At 35.9% G+C, this 27,523-nt stretch overlaps 1 protein-coding gene across 1 annotated transcript in view; it reads right to left on the bottom strand.

Moving 5' to 3' along the window:
- Positions 1-226: 226 nt before the first annotated feature.
- LOC112685110 overlaps positions 227-27,523 on the bottom strand; it is a 100,233-nt gene continuing 72,936 nt past the window's right edge. Inside the window, exons 5-9 of the mRNA XM_025556890.1 lie at positions 4,482-6,476; positions 4,241-4,383; positions 3,927-4,086; positions 3,353-3,521; positions 227-1,699 (exon numbers count right to left, since the gene is read on the bottom strand). Of these exons, the coding sequence (XP_025412675.1) occupies positions 1,510-1,699; positions 3,353-3,521; positions 3,927-4,086; positions 4,241-4,383; positions 4,482-6,476 (2,657 nt within the window). The 3' untranslated portion in view covers positions 227-1,509. The remainder of the gene's footprint in view (positions 1,700-3,352; positions 3,522-3,926; positions 4,087-4,240; positions 4,384-4,481; positions 6,477-27,523) is intronic.

Raw genomic sequence — 27,523 nt, 5'->3', positions numbered from 1 at the left:
ATACCCATAGTGTTTTTATTTCATTACATTTTTAATAACTTAATCAAATTCTTTAGTTGGTTGTTGTTTTCTAACATTTATATACTTGGTTATTAGGAATCAATATAGTAATAATAATTAATAATATATGTATTTTATTTTGTAATCTATAACAACACATTTAAAGCAAAAACATTGGAATTATGCGACTAAACTAAAATAGCTTTAAAGTAAAAAAAAATATATATTTATATACGGTCGAACGGGTCATTTATAATGTTGTAATTAGAATCAATACTTTAATATGTGTTATTGTATATAAAAAAGAAAAATGTAGATGACGTTAAAATAAAATACTAGTTATAATTAAAAAATATAGATTAGTGGATGGAAACAATGAATGGAATAGACTCACCGGAAGTCATAAGACTGTATTCTGTTCAAATGACTAGATGTGCATGTGATTTGGAGAATAAAATCATTGAACAAGAGAAATCAGATTATCTAGGGGCCAAATAATTTAATGTTGGTGAAAGGATACAGATTTCATTTCCTGATTGTGCAGCGAAAAGTACAAGCAAACAAAATGCCTGTCAGTAAATTATAATCAAATATAATAATAAAATAAAATCAACTAATATTCATAAAAAATAATAATAAAACATGAGGAGAATAAAAGAAGAGGTAGAGTAAAGTAATGACAACAATATATATATATATATAGTTACATATAGGTGCTGAAAAACATAAGATATGGAACAAATTTTTTGTTTTGATTTTCCATGTCTCTTGTACTTAAAAAGTATAGGTACAAATTATAGTACAAAAACAATAAAATTTCTGTCGATGCAAATTTTATCTAAAACTTATAAACATATATTTATGTTTTCATGAACAACGGGTAGGTATATTTAGGTACACGGGATATTATTTGTAAATTGCGTAGTACTATGAACCTATAATACCGTAATAGAGTATATTATATTCTATACGTGTAATACATTTATTTCAAAGTTTCGATTATTAACCAGTCAAAAATTTGTTTTTCAAAATAAAAAATATCTCTCCAATCACAGTGGGTGCGCGCGAATAAAATATCTATATTAATTTTGTCCCAGAAGGGCGAATCCCGTCCACAGGGTTTTTGAGCCCCATTAACAAAAAAAAATTGTTTTGCCTATTATCGTTTTGGGAGCGCGTGCGCGCGCGCGCTTGCATTCGATAACAATAGTAATAATAATATTAATAATAATAATAATAATAATAATAATAATAATAATAATTTTAAAAAAGAACGAATCGTAAACGAACGTAGTAATAATCGAAATAATCGTTATGATAATAATAATAATAATAATAATAATAATAATAATAAATAATATAAACACGACGACGACCGGACGTATCGTCGTTATCTGACCGCTGGCGACAGCTGCTGAAGCAGTGCGAAGAAACAACGACGCAGGCGGCGGCGACGTAATGTTGACCGTGGTCGAGTACACGAAGGCGGCGGCGACGACTGCGTTTTGGTCAGAGCTGCGGCTTCTTCAGCAACCGCTTCTGCCGGCAGTCGTACACGCGGCGGCAGAAGAATATCAGATCCGACGGTGCGCCTTCAGCGGGCAGCTGTCTGGCCCTGGGGTTGGTTTCCTGCAACGGCGGCACTACCGCTTTGCACAACACCAAGTTCTCTTGTACCGACTTCAATTGCTTCCGGTGCCTGTTGGACCGACAGAAAGGAACGCATTACTACTACACACTAGTGGGCAACTAACGTACTGTTATTATCATTTGTTCTTTTATTATTATTATTATTTTTTTTTTTTTATATATATAATTGTTTTATTCATAACGATATTTATAAACAGATGCAGAGGAGGTGTGGAAGGCGCAGGGTGAGAGAGAGAGAAGGAAAGAGAGACCAGAAAAAAAGACTAAATTACACATCGCGCTGAACAATTTTGTATTTAATTCGGAAAATATATGAACAGTTTTAGAGCATATTGAAGTTATAACCAACTGAATGCGGTACATACATTTATATAAAGCCGTAAAGCTAATATACACGAGATGGCAATTTTTCTGTTGTCACAGACGGCTTAACACGACACTGATCGCACTATGTACACAATTTTATCGTGTTAATTCATCATTGCAGGATTAACGCATGTACATAAAGATATAATCTGACAGTCACCAGAGTTTCGCACGTGTGAATGTTTTTCACCTGTACGTAGATTTTAAGGGTTGTTTTTTTTTGCAGTAATTATTATAAATAATTCAGTTTAGATTGAAGACTTGATTTGTTCCGATATCTGTCCACAGTTGTTATAATATCACTATAATGTGTTTTTTATAATTATTATTACTATAATTTTTTTTTTCATAAATGTCGCGTGCAAATTTATAATTATTTTACGTTATGAACACAAATATTGAAATAATAACATCATGACGTTCAGTGGCCGTAAATGAAGTATTTATAACATACACATAAAACGGTGGAAGGGAAGAGGAGATATAAATTCTAGGAAATTCAGAGTTCACCTACAGGGCGTTGATAAAAAGCGATTTCTAAAACTCAACAGTTATATTATTGCGGACGCAATATATTACACTGCGCTATTATTTCGAATGGCAATTATATTTACGTGCGGCTTTCTGACGTTCTTTCTAAGCCAGCTACTGCACCGCGTACGAACAACGCAATTTGTCGGGTGACGTGTAAACATTTTATTTTTTATTTTAATTACGTATACGTTTACAAACACATTCTCTCTTTCTCTCTTTCCTTTCTCACTAGTCATTATTTCTGATTCAATACGAATACAGAGTTAAAAACGTATGCTTATAGTAAAAGAAAAACCATATAGTTGTTTTTTTTTCCATTAGCAAAAATCAATAATATATGAATTATAATATTATAATTGTAGGTCGATTTTGTCGAAAGAAAACGTATACAATATCTGTACCCGTCATAAATAATTAAATCGAAATGATATTATACCGACTCATCGGCGGTGGTATAATATTATTATTTTAACAATAAACAACTGCGGGACAGCGATGTAGTCTGACCAAAACTTGAACATAACTTCTGTCAAGAACTGCTATCGTTAGTGCGTATAATATAATATAATATAATATAATTTAACCTAACCTACTTATTTGCAAGGTCTACGATAAACGATTTATAAGTATCACATACCATGTATTATTAACATGATTAATTTGTTATTTTAATGGACAGGTAAAAAGAAAATAGATTTACGTATAATCGAGTATATTTCTACACCGACGGACCTCCAGAGAATAAAGAAAATAATTGAAACGAAAAACGTGACGAGGTGTCATCATTTGGTGAAACACGGACCTGCAGTACTCGTTGAACGTCAGCACGTAACACCGGTCGTCAATGCAGGCCACGCTGTTGACGTCCCTGTGTTTGGACGCGAACAGTTCGTCGGGCATGTCATCCTTCTGCCGTCCCTGTTTCGTGTGCTCCGGTCTGTAGTACCACAGCAGCGACATCATCATTTCTCCTGCGAAACGAACGCAAATTAAGTAAACATACATAATAATCGAAAGGCCAATGCAATATCACACTCGGTATGATTGCGTATCCGGTTTGGGCTCGCGAACATAAAGACCGAGTAGCATAATCTAATTTTCGATACACACATACATTATTACATAATACACTATGGTGCGTTACCGGAACCAACAACCGAGATCAAAGGTTTCGGAAGGGGGAGAGAGTCGAAAAATGTTTTGCTTTCGACTGATGTTTCATGTATATGTATGTTTTTTCAGGGATTTAGAAAATAAAATATAAATTTTAACCCCCACATGCACGCAGATAATACGAGCTTGGTTATACGCATGACACCGAAGTCATGGTTATCCGATAAGCAGCTCGTGCACCGATTACCACTAAGTTTACTTACCATTAACGGGGTCTTCCCACAAGTAGGCGATTTTGGCGATAAACGGTAAGTCGTTTTTACGAGAGCCCGACTTCAGCAATACGCAGTCCCTCGCGTATATCGTGTCACCTTGCATGTGACGCATACACGGGTAACACTTTCTCAACACCGGCGTGTCATTCTACGCATAAAACAAATAACACGGTATCATAATTTACATAAATACGACGACACACCACACAATAAAGACGCAATAACATTGTATTGTCAACGCGAGAGCGTAATAATACAATAAAAATTATTGTATACACGTAGTTTACGTTTTGTACACGTACCTCTAAGTAAACAGATCGTTTGAAAGGTTTGCCTTGCCATATCCAACCGTTGGACCACTTGGGCGCAAGGTCTAGATTCTTGAGCCGTGACAGCTGCGCAAATTCTTCACGCATACGCTGCTCCAGCTCACGCTTCATCGCATCTAGAAAACGCAGGGAGAAAAAGGAATTTAATAAGAGATAAAAAAAAACCACATTCGTTTGCCGTGCGCGCACCGGCGCTAAATGATTTATTACTTACCGGTCATTTCTTTTTTGTTCCCACCGTTCTTCCGGTCTTTTTTACCTTTTTTCGTTTTCTTCGGAACGCCTTTTTTTTTAACGAAAGCTTCAGTGATCATGTCATCACCGTCGCTCTCATCCGTCAACACGGATCGTAATATTTCTTCAGTCATACACTCGTCCAGTATCTCTTGTTCGGACTTGACATCCGTCGATTTGATACTGTTCTTTCGCTTAACCGTAACCGGTTCGTCTTCAATCGTCGTCGTACTTGCAGTTGTTGCAGTTGCAATTGTTGTTGTTGTAGTTGTTGTTGTTGTTGTTATTATTGTCGCTGCCGCCGCCGCTGACTCTTCATTGATTTCTGTACCGTCGTCGAGAGCAACGGCGGCGGCGTCGTTGCCGTTACCAACGTCATCATCTTCAATCCCTTCTCGGATTTTAGATTTTTTTGCTAAGACTATTTGCATGGGATTAAGTTTCTTCCTTTTCGCTGATCCTTTTATTATTTTATCACCGTCACCATGATTGTTGTTGTTATGATTAAAACTATTATTGTTGTTGACGGAGGTTGTGCAGTACACAGTAGTTAATTCTTCCGAGCATTCCCGCGGCTTGGTCGACAAATCGATGGTCTGATGTTCGTCGTCACCGTTGTCGTCGTCATCACCGGCGGCCGACGTGGAATCGCCGTCTTCGCTGGCCACGTCAACCTTAAGAGTGTAATAAGATTGCGACGGTTCATCATCGATAGGCTCGATTTTCGGTACGATGTCGTGATGATCGATCGGCTGGTGATGATCCAGGCCCAAAACGGATTGACTGAGGACTTTGCCGATGGCCAACAAGCCGGTGGTGTCGCATTTCTCCTCGGTTGTGTTCCACTCGGAGGTGGGATTTTTGGCTGCCAACATGGCGGGCGACTGAGGCGCCAGATGTTGGACGGATGCTCTGGCTGGGCTCAGCGGGCTCATGCACCAAGGAACTTGTTTGGACGGGCTGCCGGAGGACGCGGACCGCGGTGGTCCGGGAACTCCAGCGCTGCCCCTGGCCGGGCTGGGTGGGCCGTGAGCCCGTGGAGGTTCTTGCGGTAGGGCCAGTGCAACTGGCGGAAGAGTAACTACTGTCGAATGATGTTTTGGCCCCTTACTGACTGCACCAGTAAGCGGGCCAGTATGGACGTTTTTTGGATTGGGACACGTTTGCATTGGGCACGGACACGAGTGGTATGTTGGGTCTATGTAGGTCCGAGGGGGAGCGGGCGAATAGCACGACGGTCCCGGGGGCGCACCATACGGCGAGTAGTAGAGCGGCTGCGGCGCAGGGTACGCGTCCGGTGGTGGAGGTAGCTGCTGCTGCTGCTGCTGCTGTTGTTGCGGCGGTGGCGGGGGCTGATGATGGTCCGGTCGGTCACCGGGCCTGGTGGCCACCAACATCTGTTGCTGGTGTACGCCGGTAGACTCAGGTGGCTGCGCAGGCGGTGGCCCGGGCGGTGGACCGTAGTACTCGTGGTAATACGTGGGTGGTCCACCGGCCGGTGCGTATGGTGGTGCGACCGGCGGCCGTCTGTGGTGAAACGGTATGTGGTGGTACGGCGAGCTGCGGCTGTGGTGGAAGTAGCCGGGTTGATGGTGCGGCCCACCGGGATAGGAGCACGGGTTCGGGGGCTCCGGCAAATAGTGGGTAGGCACCTGCGGCGGCGGCGGCGGTGGGTACTGGAGGCTAGCCGAAGCCGGAGGTGACGGGTAGTACGACGGGATCGGCGGTGGGTGGTACTGGCCCTGCGGCGGATAACGGTATCCGGGTGGCGTCGGCACGGACGTGGACCTGATCGGCACCACTTCGGTGTCGGACGACTCGGTCGGCGGTGGTGCGGCCGTGCCAGCCGACGACGGCGGTGTGGGCACCGACGGTGGGGCCAGCGACGACTTCACGTGCGACGGATGATGCAAGTGCACGTGATGCGGTAGCAGGTGATGACTGGAGATTAGAGGCCCGGCCGGTTGGTAATAGCCTGCGGATCAAACACGAAATTTTATTAGTTTTGATTTTCTCCAAAAATAATTCATACAAAAATTGATAGTATTACGATTTCAATAGTATTAGCGATGCGAAAATATCGATTTACATGATTGGTAACTCGTAACGGTTAAAATCTACAAGTCGCAATGTGCTTTGAATCGAAGTTAACTAAATAACAGATGCGTGAAATCGAATGGTTTTTCAATCGACATTTTTAACGACACATGAACGCGATGGCCATTATAAAACGTAAGAGTTTCCAAACTTTCTACACGCACTCCTTATGTGTTGCGCGATAAACCGATAAAGAGAGTTATTGCGTTGCGTCGGGAAAAATCATTCGTCAAACGCGCATCGTTATTCAGTTTATACAGAATTGGAATGTGGGCTTGTAGACGATTGATATGTATATTATTATATTATAATGCAATAAACTTTTGTTATCCAATTATGTTTACGCATGCAGTGTATGCCACAGTCGATCGATATCGGTATTAGTATCTACATAGACAACATTACTTTCCAATTTTTTTTCCGCGCAGCAATCATATAATGATAATAATATAACGTGAATAATATATTATACATAGTATCTGGTCGTACACATATAATATACGCGTACGTATAATTTATGTATATAAACGGATCAATATATACTTCGCAGTAAAAACCACCGCAGCTTGATACAATAACGATGACGGATTGAACGATTCGAAATAAACCAAGTCGAGTTTAAAATAAGACCGAAAACTATTATACGTACATGACTTTGGGGAGAGAACTCGCATACACACATATTATAATATGTGAGACACTGTATAAATACTCGTGTACGAATAAGCGTATATACATATATATAAATTGTAACTTAAGTATGGTGGTAATGTCAAAGCAGTGGCGATGGCGGATTTAGTATGAGGTTATGGCAGAGCACAACTGTAAATACACTATATCCGTCTTGAACCGGTTTCGATATTTGACAGAACGTACGCACCCGTTATATATATTATAATAATATGGTAATATCGATTTACGACGACGACGACAACGGTGACAACCAGTGTTACTTCTAGACACTTCTCCGGTGGGAGGGGATGGATAGTAACCCCCTCACTCGGAACATGCCCAAAGCCCTTCTGAGAAAAATTTGAAAAATAGTAAAGATATGTAAGAAACAAATATTACAAAAATGTCACGGTGAATGATCTAAAATCATCAGATATGAATCAATACCATACTTTATGTGTACAATTACTTTTCCCGATGGAAATCAGTTAACAGCAATCACATGGATAATATTGTTGGGTAATAAACAAAACGGTGCTATTTACACGCAGCTCAGAAAAATCATCGAATTCAGTTTCTTTAGAAAATTTAGAAATTAAAGTAATTTTAAAAATTTTCTTTTCGACTATGTTTGATTTATGTACATTTAACTTAACACATAATGTATTTAAAAATAACGTTAATACATAATAATACTATGTGTATGTGTTAAGTTTGTTAAAATGTGTGTATTTAATCATATTTTTAACACAGTCATAAATAACAGAAAAAGATAACTTTCACATTATCGAAAAATGTATTTTTTCTTGATGTAATATAAATGAACCCTGATTTTTTTCAAATGCCCTCCCAAGAAACACCCATGACAACGAAGATGATGGAAGTCGTATTAGACAAAACGATTAAAAAACACGACAACAGTTTCCCCGCAGCACATCGAATGACGGTTAGGGGTTGTTTGTCATCGACACGTTTGCGACCCCGTACAGCTTTATTGTCAATTAGCAGATCGGCATCGATGATTTACATATTATTACACGATGTACATATTATATCCACGTAACATTAACGGGCGCACTTAAACGAATATATACTGGTCCGTATTTTAATTATCGACGGAGTGTTCGACCAACATGTACACACACACACACATGTTCATATAAACACGCTGCAGGGTCGAGTCTCGAGCGAGTTGAATCCGCGTGACATATATAAATCGGACATAAATCCATTAATAGTACGATATTAAACAGCGCGTGCCAAATTATATAAAAAAAAAAAAACGATATGAAATCCGATTCGACAGAAAAGCTCTGCGTGCCGCCGCTGATCGTATGAAAACAAAAAACTAAAATCGAGGAAGCAAAACATTTCACCGCGAACGTCACGCACCGCCGTCGTATAGAATTCGAGGGCTAAGCATAGCGGTTCCATAGGTTTACGCGACGTTTTTCGACAAACAATTTTGTTATTATACGCGGCGGCGACGCGTTGAACATGGTCCATGCTGTTTAGTAGTAACGGTAAAATATACAACAGTTAAAATTTAAAACAAGACTACGTCAAAACCACCGTTAATTTACACTGCAGTGGGTATACCGAGAAACGCTCATGGATAAAAAAAAAAAAACTGTACATACACACTTTTAAATATAAATATACGAATGATATACATATCAATAATACTACGCGTTAAATCGTAATGACAAGTCACGAGCATATATATTTATTTATTTATATATATTTTTTATAGTAATAATAATAATAGTATACAAACTCGGCCAAGTCAATTAAAAATACGGTATACAATTAGTCATAATTCTATTACTCAAAGAACTGCAGCAGACGGTGTTTTCAGTTTCAAAAAGTGACTGAAAGCCATTTGAAATCAAAATGTGTCATATAAAGTCAAAAGAACATTGTTTGGTATTTACCGTTTATTTTTTCCATTATACGAAACTTTTGATTTGTTTGATTTATCGTTTATATAAATTTCGTACGATCGGAAATTGGCACCAGGTAATAAGTGGTGTTAATTTTTTTTTTCCAGTAACATTCAGTACATATTATGTATAAGTATATGTATACTTTACAGTGACTTGTTTTATCATGGTTCGATTTCTCATTACTTTCATACGTATACAAATAATACGAATAACACAACGAACTTTACAAAGACTTGAATCAATGTTTTATCGAGTTTTTTCTTTTGTTTAAAAAAATGTAATATATAAAAGTGTATAATAAATCGATTTTTAAATATGTTTGTTTTTTAAGTAAGTTTAGCCAACTCAAAACTTTTAACATCACGATTTTTTTAGTTTCGTTTCTTTCATATTAAAGTTATAGAAAAATTCTATAAGAGTATTCGCTTTTCAGCGGAAAATTCGGTTAGAACAAAGGTTTTTGTAGATTTATACATCATTATGTGTACATACATCATTTTCGAAATTTTCGAATCGAGTTGAAAGTTTTTTTTTTTTACATTTTCTTTTTCTAACTTAGTCGCGTCGGATTCAAATGCCTTTTTTTCATGTTGTTACGCGTGTGAACGCACTCGAACCTTTACGAAAGATTTGCACCACTGCACTGAATACGATACTTCCGAGTGAGTATTATTATTATCATATACCGCATAATCTAGATATATAGGTGATGCTCTTATTGTCGCTGACATTGCAATACGCATAGAGTCGTCGACATTTTTTTTCTCTATTTTTATAAAATAAAACGATATTATTATTATATCCTCAACATAAAATACCATATATATACACCTTAGTATATACGGATACTCCAGTCACAAATAATTAATTTATATTTTATAAACCGATTATAAGATCTATAAAGTGTGTATATGTGTGTTTGTGTGTGTGTGTGCAGGTACATAATATAAACACTAAGTGGCACTTCACACGCGTACGCACAGACACGGTATGAAACCTTCTAATATGGCGGTTAGTCTCTTCGAGTATATAGTCTAATCATTCGATAACTTATACGTCGTCGTCGGCCAAGTTTTACACGTCCGTTTGACCCTGTTCTACGGACACAAGCGATTTTCACAACGGTTTAAAGTTTCAAAAGCGTACGTCAACGACCATAATACTAATTGCACAAGTGAACAACGACGCGACAAACACATTTACAAGATCGTGTTGTAGGTGAGCGCATGCGCATTACTAGTATTTAATCGCGATCGATGGCACACACACACACGCACGCGCGTATATTGCATTGTTATTCGGCATAATAAATATCTATACGGATTGTGACAAAGATGACTCGAAATTATTCTGATTATTTTATTTACTGCTGTAGGACTGCGAGGACATCACGCATGTACGCGAGAATCATTATTAACAAATGATGCGTTTATTCTCGAATGAAAACGCGTACAAGAAATGTTGATCGATGTGACAATTTATAGTTAAGTTCGCAGCGATTCATCTAAACCACCATTATGTGAAAAATGTATTCAAGAATATTAAGACATTAGATATTGTCACGCGAAAAACCATAGGCGCATATTGCAAAAAACACTGTAGGCGAAATTAATTCAATTTACAAAATCTTTAAAACTCGAACAGTTAATTTTAAAAACCAAGATCATCGGTAAAACGAGGAAAGCTCCGATTATGGAGAAAAAAAATGTAATTTTCTAATCGTATTTAATCTCCGGTCCAGTCGGAAAACTTCAAATCAAAGGCATCATTGAAGTGTGTACGAGACATTTCGGCCGTTATCTTTGTCCAACAGTTCGTACAAATATGCCGTACAAAACATTGTGCATTACGTTTGACTGCAATGGAACCGTTGCGTAAGGGCGATGCGCACTCGCAAAAGCCACGGCGCTCTTTCCCGGAACGCGCATACGAAACGTTCGACATAAAATAAAACGGTAGATCAATACCGATATTATAATACGTGCGTTACACTACACGCGACACGTAACGCGCATATACGTTAATGCGCAGCACGATAATATACTTAACGTCTTTATACGAGTGTTGTTGGAACGGCAATACTCGTCAGGACTGTTATTCCCCCGTAATTGTGTTCCTCCGCACTAATTGCTGCGGGAACTCACTCAATCATTTCGCACCCGAACACCTCGGCGGCGGCGGTCAGATCACTCTTGGCGAAATCGACGGTCGTAAGAACACGGGGTTTTCTCGTCGTTTCACTACGATAATGTCGCGTAACGGTCTTGTGAAGATGTACATAGGTACGCGCGATAACAAATCGTTTTTATCTTTTGCCGTTATTAATTATTCACTGTAGCGATGTCTGTAAACACTTGTATCTATTATACCGTATACTTCATTTAACGGTTAAAATATAATATCTATGTGATGCGCGAGTTCTTGCGTAAAATGAATATACAGCGAGTTCCGCTAAATGCGATCAAATTGGTTCAGGCCATTTCGATTATATTTAACCGGTTGATTCCATATAATATATATTTTTTAATGATTCTATATTTTCACGTAGTTATACTTGATCAAAATAAAGAAAAAACCATCTTTTTTTTTTTTTTTTTTTTTGTTGCGCTTCAGATTTTCGACGAAAAAAAGTGATTTTTTTTCTTTTATTGACAAATCTTTCCGTTTGTTCTACATTAAAAAAAAATGTTTGATCACGAACCACAATAAACTAAATGGCACGAGTACACGACGCACAAAATTATATTGACACACTGATAAGTTCAATAATAAAATGGGTCTTATAAATGTGATCAATTTGAAATACTATAAAAACGGTAAGAATGTTTCATAAAAGTGATTCAATTTTCAATTAATAGCGATTCAAATAAAACGTCAATTTAACGTTTGTAACATACGATTTGGTTTGGGATTTTCTTTTTTAAATCTTTGAAACCAGATATTAAATGTATCTTATTCTATTACGACGGCGGCGGAGTGATTTTAAGAGCAACGCATTTTTAAATAAATGTATGAAGTATTTCAATTAACAATTTTACTCGACAAAAACCGACGACATAATAACAATATCATGTCGCGCAGCACATACTCACACACTATTTAATATAGAGTCTATAATAAATACATGTATACGTAAGTCAGTGCGAAACGATTACAAAAATACCTGGGCAATTACACAATTAAAATAATTAAAAATAATTAATTTCTTACAAAAATATGCTGTACTGAACCGAAGGGGGGAACGAATGTTGAACGTGTAGAAAAATCAATCGGCGTCCGGTAAGTATTATATTTCTAAAATATCTATTACAAGTTTCGTTGTATCATTATTATTACTAACCTGGGGCGACACACTGCTGTTGTAGTAATAAAATGCAATAGATTTATCAACGTGTGCGTTTATCACGGTTGATGACGTAGAATGGAACCACCAACTGCGTATCCATATAAAAACTATGAAAATGTGTTTTGTAAACAAAACGAGAACTTTTAGACGGACGAATAGTACGCCCACTTTACATGAGATAAAGCGCATAAAAAATACGAATAACCGTGAAAAAGTGACGGCGAGTATTTACTCTATAAGTACACAAAAACGTCTATATATTAATCAACATATATTCCGTTCTTGTATACTTATACAATATACATAATATGTATCTTTAAGAGTAATTATAATAATAAAATGTTAAATTTACATTGGCTTTAGAAACTTTTAACTCTTGAACGCGAAATTGTTTGTCATTACTATCGTACCGTTGGTTGGCAAGAACCGTTGTTTGGCAATCAGGCCAAAACGCAGTATCATTTTGCGCACTCACAGAACCACCGCAACGTTCTCCCGCTACCTACTCACATCATCCACTCACCCGTGGTGTTATCTGATATATATATATATATATATAAATCATTTATCAATCGCCAGTGGCGGCGCCCGGACGACTTCTCGTGATTGTAAAATCAAAAACGAAAAATGTACGCACAAATATAATATACCTATATAGTTTACGAGGGCGTTCGACTAGAACTCGAAATCACCATACGCAGATTATTGAAATCGATTATTATATAGTGCTATTTTTATTATTATTAATATTATAAAACCGATGTCTTTATAAATATTTTTCGTTGAAAAAATTATTCTCGAATTAAGAAATATTGCTCAATAGTCCGTGAAATAACGTATTATTATAATAGTAAAAAACCACCCATCTCGTTTTGCTTGAGTAAACGATTTAGAACTTTTACCGTGGGATGTCCTGCGCACGATTTTGCCCGACGCGACGGTATTAAAGGGGAATTGCAGAAGAGCATCCCGTTACGACTGAATTTTCAAACGATAGTTTTTTATTATAATATAAATACTTATGACATTTATTTGTTACGAGTTTTTAAAATCCTCGGTCGCAACAATAATCCGGAATCATTTGAAGAAATGCAGAATGAAAATCTATGCTTTACATAACTTATTCATAAATATTACCTATACGCTTAACTATAAGCGAAAAACTTTTTTGCGGACGAAAATCTTTGTCGACAATTTTTCGCATGTCAATTGTTTTTTTTTTTTTGTTTTTTTATAGTTGCATAATGTGTAACTAACATTTAAAAGTTCATATCCACTGATAAGCGTTTTCTAGCATATTCATACTCAGTGGTCTAAAAATTAGTATTACGCATTCAAAACTCCAATTTTCAAACGTTGATTAAGAAAAAAAATTTAACTCGTTTTCCAATACATACATATTATTGCGTATTTGCTTGCTGACATATTTGTTTATTTTATCCTGTATAAACTGTAGTGCATGAGTAAAATAATATATTTTGTAATACAAGCATTACAAACAATTAATGTACAGTGTACACGCAAGTGAGTTATAAGAAAAAAATCATGAGATGTAAATGCAGCACCCTAGCATTCCACAAATGACGTCGATATATACGTGTATTGTTATTACAACACTATGTGTGTGCGAGAATAGAAAAAAAACCCGCTCGAAAAATGTGTTTAAAACGGTACCTCTCATCATCAATGCAACGTCGGTCATACTTTCGACTCACGAGGCGTTTGCGACGTGTAAAAAAATAACAGTAAACGCCGCCGTCTCTCGACGAATATATCTTTGCGGTCACGACTCACGCAGGAGAGCGACGATGATTTGGGCGATTTTTACGACTGGCAAGGCGTGGCAACGTCCTTACAATATAATATTTTCTTCTGTAAAGGTGTAAGTACATTGAATACGACCTGCGACGCGTTTGATTTCTCGTGGGGTAAAATATTTATCATAATTTTTATCTCATTTGTATACATAAATCACACGAGTAGTTAAGTTGGCGCCGCGGCATGATCGAGTATACGCGCAGTGTTGTGTACCCAGATATAATATATATATACATATAATATTTTATCTGTACAGCAGGGATTAAAACCGGTAAAAAATCGTAAATTTGAGAACCAAAAACCAATAACAGCTTTTAGTTTTGGAATGCTGGAAGCGATTATTGGTTATCAGTAATCAAGGAAAGTATCTAAATATTAACATCAAAGCGATTATTTCGTATTTTCAATCCCGGTTTTATAACCAAAACCTATTCCTGACCAAAATAACGGTTTTTCGTGGTATATTTGAATTATGTCATGATTATATTACATTATTATAGTTAAATTTAATTTTCCAGCTATTTTTAAATATTTTTTATAATTAATTAGTCCCAAATAGCCCCAATTAATGTCCTTCGAGTATTGCTTATCTGTTGTAAATATCATATATATAGGTATAACTATACATTATAAATACCGTCATAAACGTCGTCGTCGTGGTGCGCTGATTCCTATTACGAAATAGTTGATGGAATAAAGTAATATAATAATAGAGACCTCTTGGTATTTATGATATTTTAATACTACTCGTTTTAATATCTGCTCATCCATTTTTTGGGCTACTGTATTATATACATTATAACCAAAAAGTTCTGTGGCAATGTATCAATCTTAGTGTCATCTTAGAAAATTATTATATTTAATTTCGGTTTTTTACCGATATGTCTAAGAAAAGGTACGTTAAAAAGTTCTGCATAAGAGAATTGTAAAACATTTAATGTGCTACCTGTCAAATTACTATTTAAGAAAATAGCTATATTGTGGATTATAAAATTTAATTTACTGGGTAAATTGTAATGTTGAAAAAAGAAAACATTTAGCCTTTAATGAAAAAGTTATTTATTTTAAGAAACCTTTAGGTAAAACATTTATGGAATATCTTGCACCGACCTATTATAATTCTATGCCACTAATTTTTAAATCAAATATTTATCTAAATAAGAGTTTAAATTTAAAAAAAAACCTATTCTTGAATAGTTACTTTCTAATATTTAATATTTATTATCGTAAATATGCATACTGTGTATTTATAAAACCTGTATCATAACAATAATCTTTGTCTTTTTTTTTTTTTTTTTAATTTAATTTATTTAACTGTATAATAAGAAAGTCTATTATTTAAAATTTTATATTGTTAAATCTAATATATAAATAATCTATATATATATATAACTTTCTGCCTTCAACACAAGCGTCAGCTTAAAAAAGGTATATAAATCATGTAATTTTGTCTTATTTGTAATATTTAAATATTGATAAATATATGCAAAAAAAAAAAAAATTAAAAGTAAAGAAATGGAAATCATTAAAAATCACAACAAAATTACATACATCACGATGCAATGCGAGAAAATGTGTCGAATACGAAATAAATATTGGATGGTTAAACCCGTAAGCTGTTGACGCGTGTTTTAACAGCTTGAGGTCTGTAATTAAAAGGATAAAAAAAATTCTAGTCCTATATTATTGTTACACTCGAGGTGTCCGGGGGTTGGTAAATGTGTACTTGCAAGTAGGTACTTGTGCTAAACAATACTATATATATATATACATGTGTATGTGTGTGTTAAGTATGTGTTGTTAAACGGCAGTAAAATGTACATGTTTGGCGCATCATTAATATACATTTCGGACAGAATAATACGAGAACACGATCCTGGAAGCGCCATCCATGAGATATTTTAATATATTGTTTAAACTAGCTAACCTAACCTCATCTCGGATTTGGTAATCGTTTCGGACAGCGTTAATTTCTCGTTAAACGACGTCGTTTAATATTATATACTAGATACTAGACGTGTCAACGCAAGTTACTGCGTTTTCACGTTCGAGAATCATCTCGCCACCGAATATATAATTTTCACTTACATTGTTACGGTGTACCTCGGGTCGATCATTAAATATATTAAAAAATTATTACACTACACGATTTCACATTATATTATTGTTGGCACTGAGTTAAACACAATGATAAAAATAATAATAATAATAATATGACAACGTTGTATAATGCATTTTTCATTGATGTACACTCGTTGTTTTCGAGCGCTGATCAAAGTCTAACTGGGGAAAAACTACACAATAGGAAATAGATACCTTCATTGACTCACACAACATAATTCTAAGTTTTAACGAGAGAATATAAAAAGAAAACCGTTCATATGTGTTGTAGATTAAATTACTACCAGAGCCGCTGCAGTCAGTTTAACATAATCGATACGAATAAATCGAATCCGTTTAAAATGCGAGACAACAGAAAAACAATATTGTGTAGTCGATGTGACGAACCTAAACGAAGAGATAACCTGGATAGACAACAAATGCTGCAGTCGATCAAAATTTTTTATATAAAATTATTGATAGTATTTCAATTTTTTTTTCAAGTTTGAAAAGAATTCAACAAAAACAAAACATAGGTGGACATTCATAGGCATATTTATAAATCAATTGAGCGACCGTTAAATACGCTATTTATTAGTATATAAATCGTGCATTGTATATTATTATTATACGATAATTATTAGTCTTTCAACCGTTTGTTGCGCATTATAGGAATAATTGTGCATTGCGTGGGATATTTACGAGTATCAATTCGTTTTTCTCCCTGGAGTCTCATTCAGAAACGCGCGTATACATGGTTTATTTGATAATTCTTCCGCAAGAGAGCTCCGTTATTATATCGGTTCATTATACCCAAACAACCCGCGGTTGATATGCGTGTAGTTTACGAGAAAGCATTTCTGGAGTATGAAATCTATTGTTTTCACAGCCCGGCGCACGTCATGAATGGGAAACCTTTAGCGACTGCAACACGGTGAAAAGAACAACAAGGAGAGCGCGGGAGAGGTGAACGACGGCTCTCGCGTTATCGGGGAAAAGCGCAGAAAAAAAAAACGAAAATGAATTAATCGTCATGATTGAAACTGAGTAAATCGGCGGAAAAGAGGCGGGACTTATTTATTTTGGACGGGAACTCTTGCGGACCCGCAGAGCGTGCACAGTATTCGCCGGCACGAACACGAGATGTACATAAAACGCGGCGGCGGGGGGCGGAGAAGAAACGCGAGCGGGCAATCGTACAGGCGATCGCTCGGCACGCGGAAAAACTTAACTATTCCGTATACGCGATATGGCTGTTAATTCATTGTAATGTATACGGCACGAAGAGATAATAGTAGAGATTGTTGCTCCGTCGTCTCTAATGACGTTTTCTCCGGGCGGACGTGCGGGCCCGAATGAGACGTTGGCAGGTGTTTCACCCCCTTCGCACGGTTTCCGACGTACGTGTAGGCACCGCGCGGTAAATATTGTAATAATGGCATTATACGCTGTAGCTGCGGCCGAGAGGAAAATTCGTAAAAGATTTACGCGCACACGCGTTGTGTTGTTGATAATGTTTGCCGCCAAAATACACACGATATTATTATACGACGTGCATTATTACGAGAGTACTCCTCTCGCAGTTCATACAATAATAATCACAATAATAATAATAATAATATCGAGTGTGTACAATATACGTGAAAATATAATACTCGCTAAACGTACATAAACCGGGAACGCGCACGCGTATACCACTGAACGTGCCGCCGCCGCCAACGTCACAACGATCGTAATGAAATTCCTAGCAATAAAAATACGAGTAATAATGTTCCGCGGAGATTAGATTGTGTGCTTCGGTGTGCGCATGTGCATTGTATACGAGTGCAGCACATACGCGACATCAGAATATTGTTTATCATCGTAACGTAGTAGTAGAACGTCGTCGTCGATACACTGGGAACATTAGAAACGACGAAAATGTGTGCATGTTTGTTCGTTTTTTTTTCTCTTTCTGAGCAAGGCAGGATATCGATTTTGGTCACCAATTAAATCGCTTTACAAGTTACTATTATCATATAAAATTGGAGTAATAGTTAATAATAGTTATACCTATCCGGTGACTCGGTTGAAATATATGTTAGTAACTTTTTTCAATATCACAAGTTATGCAGTCATTTTTAATACGATAATATAAAAAATGGCTGTTGGTCATATCAAAGGTGGACATATTATCCGTATGAGTACTTATAAAAAAAAAAAAAATTAGTGGGTATATTATTCTTCTCGTGTTTTAACGTTTTAGGTTTATAATTACATACAAACATGATACGATGTAGCACGGAAGAACAGTAACTCAAACGTACACTAATTTTGAGTGCAACTCCGGTGTACATAAGTGCCCTAGGTTTGTTTTTTCGAATGCGTTTCATCGCATACACGAAATAAAGTTCGGAGGCGAATATCAGGCGGTTACACGGGAGTAGTACTTGCAACAGAAGAATAACGAATACAATAATAATACAACTGTAACGCCACCGTAGTGTTATAATAGTCAATGATAAATATTATCATCATCGACTGAGTAAACTTAGGAAGGACAACGAAAAAGATGAAAACATGATTAATATTATTATTGGAGTGGTACACGCGCATGATGTATAGTTTGGGGTTTCGGCGTTTATTGAGACATTGAAACGGCAAGCGGCGGCGGCGCAATTATACGGGGTTGTTAATTAACGGCACAATAAGGCGCGCGGGTCCTTTGATATGGTACTTATTGTAAAGCGTGTATAAATAATACGTTCACTATATCATCACATATAAGATCGCGAGTTATTCAATTTGTGTGGCGAGCACCACCAACAGTATTTAATAAGAATAATTGCATTCGTGTAGATAACAAGAACGAATGGTGGGAAAATTGGTTGTACGACTGCATTAATATAGTAATATCTACGTGTCACAGTGTTTTAAACGTCATATTATATTGTTATATATGCGCGCATGCAGTCGGTTTTCAGCACACGTGAAGCTAAAAACATGTAACACCGACAAGCACCCGATGGAATACTTGGTTTTTATTATTTTTTTCATTGAAATTGTTTGTTTTCTGCAAAACCTGTAACGTTTTCAATAATATTATTATTTTCATTTATTCGTTTTTATTTGATTTTACATTGCGGAACAAAACTAAACTAAACTTAAAGAAATGTATAAATTAACGATAATAGTGAAAACCCGTTTTATAGGGACTTAATATTTTTAATTTTTTTTTTTTTTTAACACATTAATTGACCAAGTTATCGCTTACAAAAAACACACTATAACACAAGCGGCTTTTCAGATTTTGTGGGACAGCTAATTTTTCAGTGAAACATTTAAACCAGGATATAAGTTTAACTTTTTATTTTCTTATTAAAAAAGGAATATTCGTGTTGTGACTTTTGAAATTCAAGCGGTTGCCTGTATTTGTAATCCATGACTGATGTGCGGCTCATTTATTAACTGTCACGTACCATTTTTAAGACCCTATACAACATATAGAACTCCGGAAAGGATAGGTACGTGCGTGTTATCTTGAGATCTAGAGCCCATCGGTGTGTTTAACGAAAATCAGGATTTAACTTTATGACATGTGGTATAGAAAACATAAACTTTTTGGTGGCAATTTAAGCGTAATGTGACTAAGAAAAAATACATATCGACTCAGGTCTTAGCACTTTTTTTTTTTACCGCAATTGTTGAACAAGGTTTATTGAATCGTACGAACGACGTCGTATTTTTAAAAAATGACATTTTTCTCATTGAAAACAAAAAACAGTAAACCATTCGTATTTATTTTTACCGTTTTAATAATAGACCAAGCACATTAAACATAATAATGACTCACCGAAATGAATTATTTTGTTTTTCAAATCTATTTTCTAGCAACTATGTTATAGAATTGTTTCTGACATTAAAACAAATATTAATCGTTTGTTATTATGGTATATAAATAATTATCTATAAAAACCAAATACGCACTTGATGCAGTTTTATTTGATATACTTATCATTTATAAAAAGTTTTACATATGATTGAATAATGAATATCTTGGCGAATATGTAGCATACAGCAAAATAATCAACGTGCATTAAGTTATATTGGTTATTAATACATCACCGCATCGAGCTATGAAAAAATGTGCAATATTAAATTAATTTTTATAACAGCGAGCGCCTATACGATAATTAAGTTGCGCAAAATATAGTTTTTCGCCAGCAAATATGTTTTTGTGACGACCTTCAGACCTCGCATCATGTCGAGCTGTGCATCGAATTCAGCTCTCGTCATAAATAATTGTTTGAAAAATCGATGGATATATTTTTAACTAACTGGTACACATATATACTGTTACGAAATAATTTAACAGTTTGACAGGTTTATAAATAAACGTGAGCTAATAAGTTTCCATAAAAAGCTCACCGCGATAACGTATAACAAAAATAATATTTTGTGAACGCAACCTGTAGCGCCGTGAATTCAACTATCACTAATTTTATTTGCACAAAAATTGTTAAAATTATTTATAATGGATTCAATCTGTGAATACGCCACGCATATATTATGTCAATAAATTAATCCAAAGTCTATAATCATTGTGGCGTAGTCAATATTTCAATCTCATAGATGATCTGATCACCTGTCCCAGATCCTTATAGAAACCCTATATACACGGTTAGAAATCGGTCGTCTCCGATTTGATTGCCATGGCTGGGTGCATTATTTAAAGCTATAACTTAAAAAATCTGTCCGACGAGGTCCCTCATCCACCATATACAAGTTATGTAATTTAACATTCTCCAAAACTCCAAGGTTAGCACACATAATATATCATATGAATGTATACTAAACATCAATAAAACGACGGTTATTCGTATATTTCAGACATCAGGTAATTGGCTCAGCTGAGTAGCGCAAATTGGAAGAGCCTAAGGGGTTCTTTACAGTACCCCAAATGTACCCCATCTTCTCATATATATTAAGCTATTATATACATTTGGTTAAAATAAACGACTTAATGTTTTCTACACAATCATATCGCAATCTATTGGAGTTACAATGTAATGTTTTGTAAATTGTTGTTGATGAAATAATTTTGTATTACAGTTGAAAATTAAAAATTATAAATGTGAAGACGAGAGCGTATAGCCTTTTACAAGTTGATATATTTATTTATTCTGTGCCGGATTTACAAATTATGTTACTCGAGACGATATAACGTAAAATAAATGCCCCTAAAAGTTACCAATAAATAATTCACCTAAAATGAGTAAATCTATGGATTATTGTAAGCGATTTCAAGGTGTAATAGATTAAATTTAATATTCATTCAATCACAATTTATAAAGACGTGCATTTATGTGAAATGTTTATTTTCAATAAAAAAATTAACCGATAAAAGATATAAACTTAAGCTTAAATTTTAATTTAATAAAGCATCTACTACAAAAAAATTGAACTAATACATTTTTACTGTCTTTGAAGCAAATTTGTTTATGTCTTCATAATTTATGGATTTAGCAGTTCTGTGTTCAATGTATTTGATTGACAGATCATTTAATCCTCCTTGTTTTGTTGTCGATCGTAATTATGATTTAATTAGTTTCAGTTAATTGAAACTGAATTCACAAGATGCGGATATCACAGTGAAAGTAAGGCATATTTGATAGGATGTATATACGTTGGAATAAGCATCTCAATGATCATTTTTAAGAATGAAATTAAAAACATCATAGAAAAAAGCATTTATTAATTGATTTTCCACATGAATGACAGTTAAATAAAACTATCCAACTCTAAAATAAATGAATTTGTATAAATATCTTTTTCAAAAAAGATTTAATTTTTTTTGAAAAAAATTTAAATGTAGTAGAAAAAAAAAATGTATTGAAAATTTTAAACTTGCGTCCGTCTGTGTTTAGCATCTGGGGCATGAACCCCGGATTTCCTTCTTTTGATCTGGTGCTGCAATTAATTGTGTGCGTTTTACCCTGCTTCCCTCAAAACTTGATCGGACAACACTATTGCGTTATAACTACACGGCCTTTTTTAAGTATCGTGGCAGTTAAATAATTTTATCATAGGGAGGGGGTCATACTGAGGCTGATTTTTGAACATGATATTTGATAATTGAAAAAATAAGTCATAATTTAAGGATATAAGATCACTATTAAATTATTTTACTAATTTCAACAGTACAAACTATAAAAATATGTTTATTCAGTCTTTAATATTTATTTTTACTTTGTAAAAAAAAAGCTTTGTAAAAAGCTAAGTAGTTCATTATTTTAGATTAAAATATTATAAAAACTTAATGTCTTACTAGGACAAATAACATAAACAAAATCAGAACACAAATAGTTTATAATGTCAACCGATGAACTAAAAATTGAAATGTTAAAAATATAGCAGAATATTCTGTGAATATAATCAGTACTCTATACACACTACACATTAAAAATTGATAAGAATTCTAGTCATTATGACCTCATCAACAGCTTATGGCTACCGGCGAATTCAATACTAGAAATAAATCTAATTTTTAAGTGATAAACGCGATTGTGAAACAGCTGCAGCTCTAAGTTGATGGCATAAATTAATACAATACGATTGACAGTTAATTGTTATTATTATCATACAAAAATTGATATAAAAACTTGTTGGTAGTTTTATTAGATTTTTGTAACAAAAATGATCAATATACAGTATATTATTAAAAATAATACAAAATAACAAAAACGTTATTAGGGAGAATATATCCTCTCCGTTTAACCGTCACTGTTTAAGTATTTACCAATTAATTTTAACATTGAATTTTGTGTTCAAAAATTTAATTAATAGTAAGAAAAACGTTTGAGTTGAGCGTTTTGTTGGTCATGACTATAATAGTCAATTAATTGATATTTTGACAATATTCTGCAATCCGAGTCCACCGTATAAAGATTGCGGAAGCTGTCGCACGATGTGCAGACTGGGAAGATCGGTTCAAAGAAGTTTCTCATTCTGTGCTCAGAAAACATAATATAATTTATCTATAATGTGGTTTATATATACCACAAGTGTTCACGGATAGTTTGAAATATTAATTGTATTAAAACGTGATCAATGTTATAATATACGCATATTCGAAACATTTTGCGGTGACTAACTTTTGTATTTTGCCTTTACTCATATCTAACTTATGATTACACTTCAAAAGATACCTCCATATTTAAACGTAAAAAATAATGCAAAAAGGTTTTTTTTTTTTGCAGATATGAAGGTTAAATGATCTTTATATACAAGCAGCTGCAGCGACTGCGGGTGGATATTGCTTGTCGAAATCCGAAAGTTGTTTTGTTGAACAAATTTTTTGGCTCGGGCAGACGCGACAGACAAACCACTAACTGTGAATCTTTAATTTTTATTCATGGAAATTAAGCATAATACATATTGAAGTAAGATTTATTATGTATACGGCGGTCCAAAACCTGTACAAATATCAAAGCGATGAAAATATATAACATACATACAACAAACGAAAACGTTGAATGTAATTATTAAGACTCGCGGTGCAAAGTCGGATATAAGATTACACCGTGTAATGATCGAAATTGTACTTGCACGAACAGAAAATGTTTGCATATTATATATTATATATATAATATTACGTGATTTCGTTTTTGATACCGACATTTATAACAAAATTAATTGTATACAAACAACGCACACGCAGGTGCCTTGAGATAGTGAAACAAACATCAACGTTTCTATATTTATATAGGTCGGTTGAATTCGTATATAAAATTACAAATACAAATACTACAACAACTAGATTGACAAAACGCATTTAAAAACGTACAAATAAGTAGATAATTTTTTAAATAATGGCGGAGAGGGAGGACGGATGAATAAATTATATACATTTTACATAGTACACGCAGAATTCTTAAAAATATTCAAAAAATCGCTGATCGTCAAGAGTGGTGGTCACTACTCTTATTCAGAGTGTACAATGTGGTTTTATTAGTCAATGTAATCGGTATATCAATGTATGTTACCACATCAGGGCACGAATGGGAAGCAGGAGAATGTAAGGAAAATTGGCTTCTTAATATTTAAGAATTATTCTTTATAATTCAATTTTTAATCTAGCATCTAAATTGTTAAGTATGTAGAAGATTTGTAGAAAAATACGGAAATATATTTTATAAATTATACGTTTGAAATGTATACATTGTATAAGTTGTTCATTGTTAAAAATCTGACTATCAATGTTTTTTTTTTTTTTTGATACTGATGTTTTAAAATAAAAAATCGGTGACATTAATCTCGGCAGTAGCGGTATCGTAGACAATAGTATAACACGAGGAAGAAAGTATACATACAGGGCGTAATAATTACATGTTTTCGTATAGGAGTTTTTCAATAAAAATACATATAATAAATCAGGTATTTAAGTAGGTACATATTATGTATGTATATACTAAAATGTATATAAAGATGTATTACAGTCGCGGAGTAGAAATTATTGTCACCTTTACCTAAAAATATAAAAATTACGGCCGAAAATAATATAAAGCATATACAAATCCAGTTATTAGTTCGATAAACATAGTCTTTAATAATCATTTGGGACTTTTTCGTTCTTCTCTCACTCGTTAAGGTGGCTTCTTATTTTGACGCCGATTCATCAACACCTACAAAATGTTTGTCCACCGACGAACATAGAATCAACACAAGCAAGGGGGAATAGAAAATTTAACGAAAAATGCGTATCGGATAAGAAGAAATAGTTTGGCGGGCTCAATGTTGATTGGTCCCCGCGGTGATGATGGGGTGCGGTGGGAATGAAGGTTGAAAGGTTGAAAGGTATGGTGAATAAAACAACTTTCCGATGTGTGCAACGTATTAAATGATACTCACCGGATGGAATAAAAAACGCGAAGCAACGGGTTTTACACGAGTGTTCGGCAGTATGTGATGCAGCGGAGAAGTCGAACGACGAGAGCAAACGCGACTTTGAAAGTTTTGCGACGACGGACAAAGAAGTTTTTCCGATGCGAAGAAGTGTTTACTTGCCGTTCACCGAATTATTGATCGTTGTGTTTGTCGACAGTAATTATCGTTATTATTATTGTTATTATTCCTATGGCATTGCAACGTTATCGGAGCGAGTGTTGCATTGAACAGGTACAAAAATTACGTCCACTGAACGCGCACCAAAGCCGTACTGCGTCTAACCACGTATTACGCATCGGTTGCGGCCGCGGCCACGTGGGAAACGCGCCCTTCGGGGATGACTCAACAGCTCGACCGACGTAGTAAACATAGCGTGTCGCCGCCGCAACCGCCGCCGCCGTTACCAGTGTAGGTATTTCTGGTTAAATTCTCGGTATCCGCAGTTGCAGTACGTTACGTGCACGCACACGGTTCATGAATGGAACCGTGGACTGCTGCAACACGACGTTCCTCGACGAAGGGGGACAGCCGACGACCGGTGTCGTATTTTTCTTTTCTTCCGCCTGTTTTTTCTCTCGTTCTCCCCCAGTTCGTACAATATCTCTGTAGTCACACGGCTGGGCTCGTTGCGCGCCAAACCGGAAGGACATGCGCATGCGCGCGCGCATTGCATTATTATGAAAAATATATCATTATATATACATTTAACGGTAAAGCGTGCACGCAGCTCTGTTGCGCGTGTGTGTATACACACATTATGTCCATAACGATAACAATAATAATAATAATAATACGATACAACAGGAGGTGTAGGTTAAAACGTGTTTTTTTTTTTTTTTTTACTTACGGGAACCGCAGACCTCCGCGGAGCAGTCGTCAAAAGCTCCTCCGCCCCGTTATACGACGACGGCAAAGAGCTTAACAGTACTTAACAGATATTATGTACATGTGTAATACGGTTATATTCATTTTTTCACGTTTCCCGTCTCGGAGGTCCAATTTGGGGTTCCGGAAACGCACACGAGTAACTGCGCGTCGGCCGAACGGACTGCACCGTCGTCGGTTGTGGAAGGGGGAGGGGCTTGCGACCGGCGGGAGATCACATCAACGCGCGCGCACAAAATCGGCCGATCGCGTTCACATCGAAACGACGCGTGTGCGATGCGGCGGGTCGTAATGAGAATCTGTGAGAGCGAACACAGACTGGCGGCGTTTCGGTGGGATAATAATATGGTAATGTCGTCGTCGTCGTCGTCGTCGTACAGCCGACGACGAGCGCATGCGCGATAGGCTACAACTGTGGTGTTGGCGGCGGTGGAAGGGGGTTACTTCGGCGGCCGAACGAGCAGGGTAAAGCACATTTGTTACTATGGGAGGAGGTGAGTACGGGTGAGCGAGGAAATCCCGAGCGGAACGCGACGACGTCAGCACCGATGCCGCCGCCCCGTCACAGCAGACGGGCCGCCGTCGGATCTGAATAACATTATCGCGTGCGCGCGTGTTGTCAGGGGCAGTGGCAGGGGAGGTCGTCCTCGTCGTCCGTCTCGTCCATTACTCCAAAGTATGCACATCGTGATATTATAATTATTATTATTATCACTATCAATACTGTCATTGCGATCCATTGGGCGGTGTTAAACGAAATTGCAAAATTTTGTCGTGTCGATTTAGACGTGCTGATGATCTAGACATGGACATTGGTGGTGATGGCGATACGTTTAACGGCGCGTTTTATTATTTCGTGATATAAATATATCACGTACGACGTGAAATAATCGTTTTTCATTCGAAGCAGTTATCGGATAAACTTAACATTTCAAAAATGGATGCTATGAGATTATGCGTGTCCCATACACTAATGATAAGCGTTGGAAATATCAATTTAATAATGGTTTTCTTATAACACTTTTTATTTGAACATTGTGTCTACAATAACACGGAGGTAATTTGCAGAAAAAGTATCATCATTTTACACTGCGGTGGTGGTGACGCAGTAAAATGATGTTCCCGAATCTAAAACAATTACCATAGCATGGTATAAAATAATCTTCAAAACAATTCGCTTGAATTAAATTGGAATCATATTTAAAGAATTAGGAACCAAATTTACATTTTATT

Source organism: Sipha flava, unplaced genomic scaffold (genome assembly GCF_003268045.1).
Source record: "Sipha flava isolate LNK unplaced genomic scaffold, YSA_version1 106_pilon_pilon, whole genome shotgun sequence".
In the NCBI taxonomy this organism is placed as follows: domain Eukaryota; kingdom Metazoa; phylum Arthropoda; class Insecta; order Hemiptera; family Aphididae; genus Sipha; species Sipha flava.
Note: the sequence above shows the minus strand (reverse complement) of the source record. Positions and strands in the feature narration are given on the sequence as shown.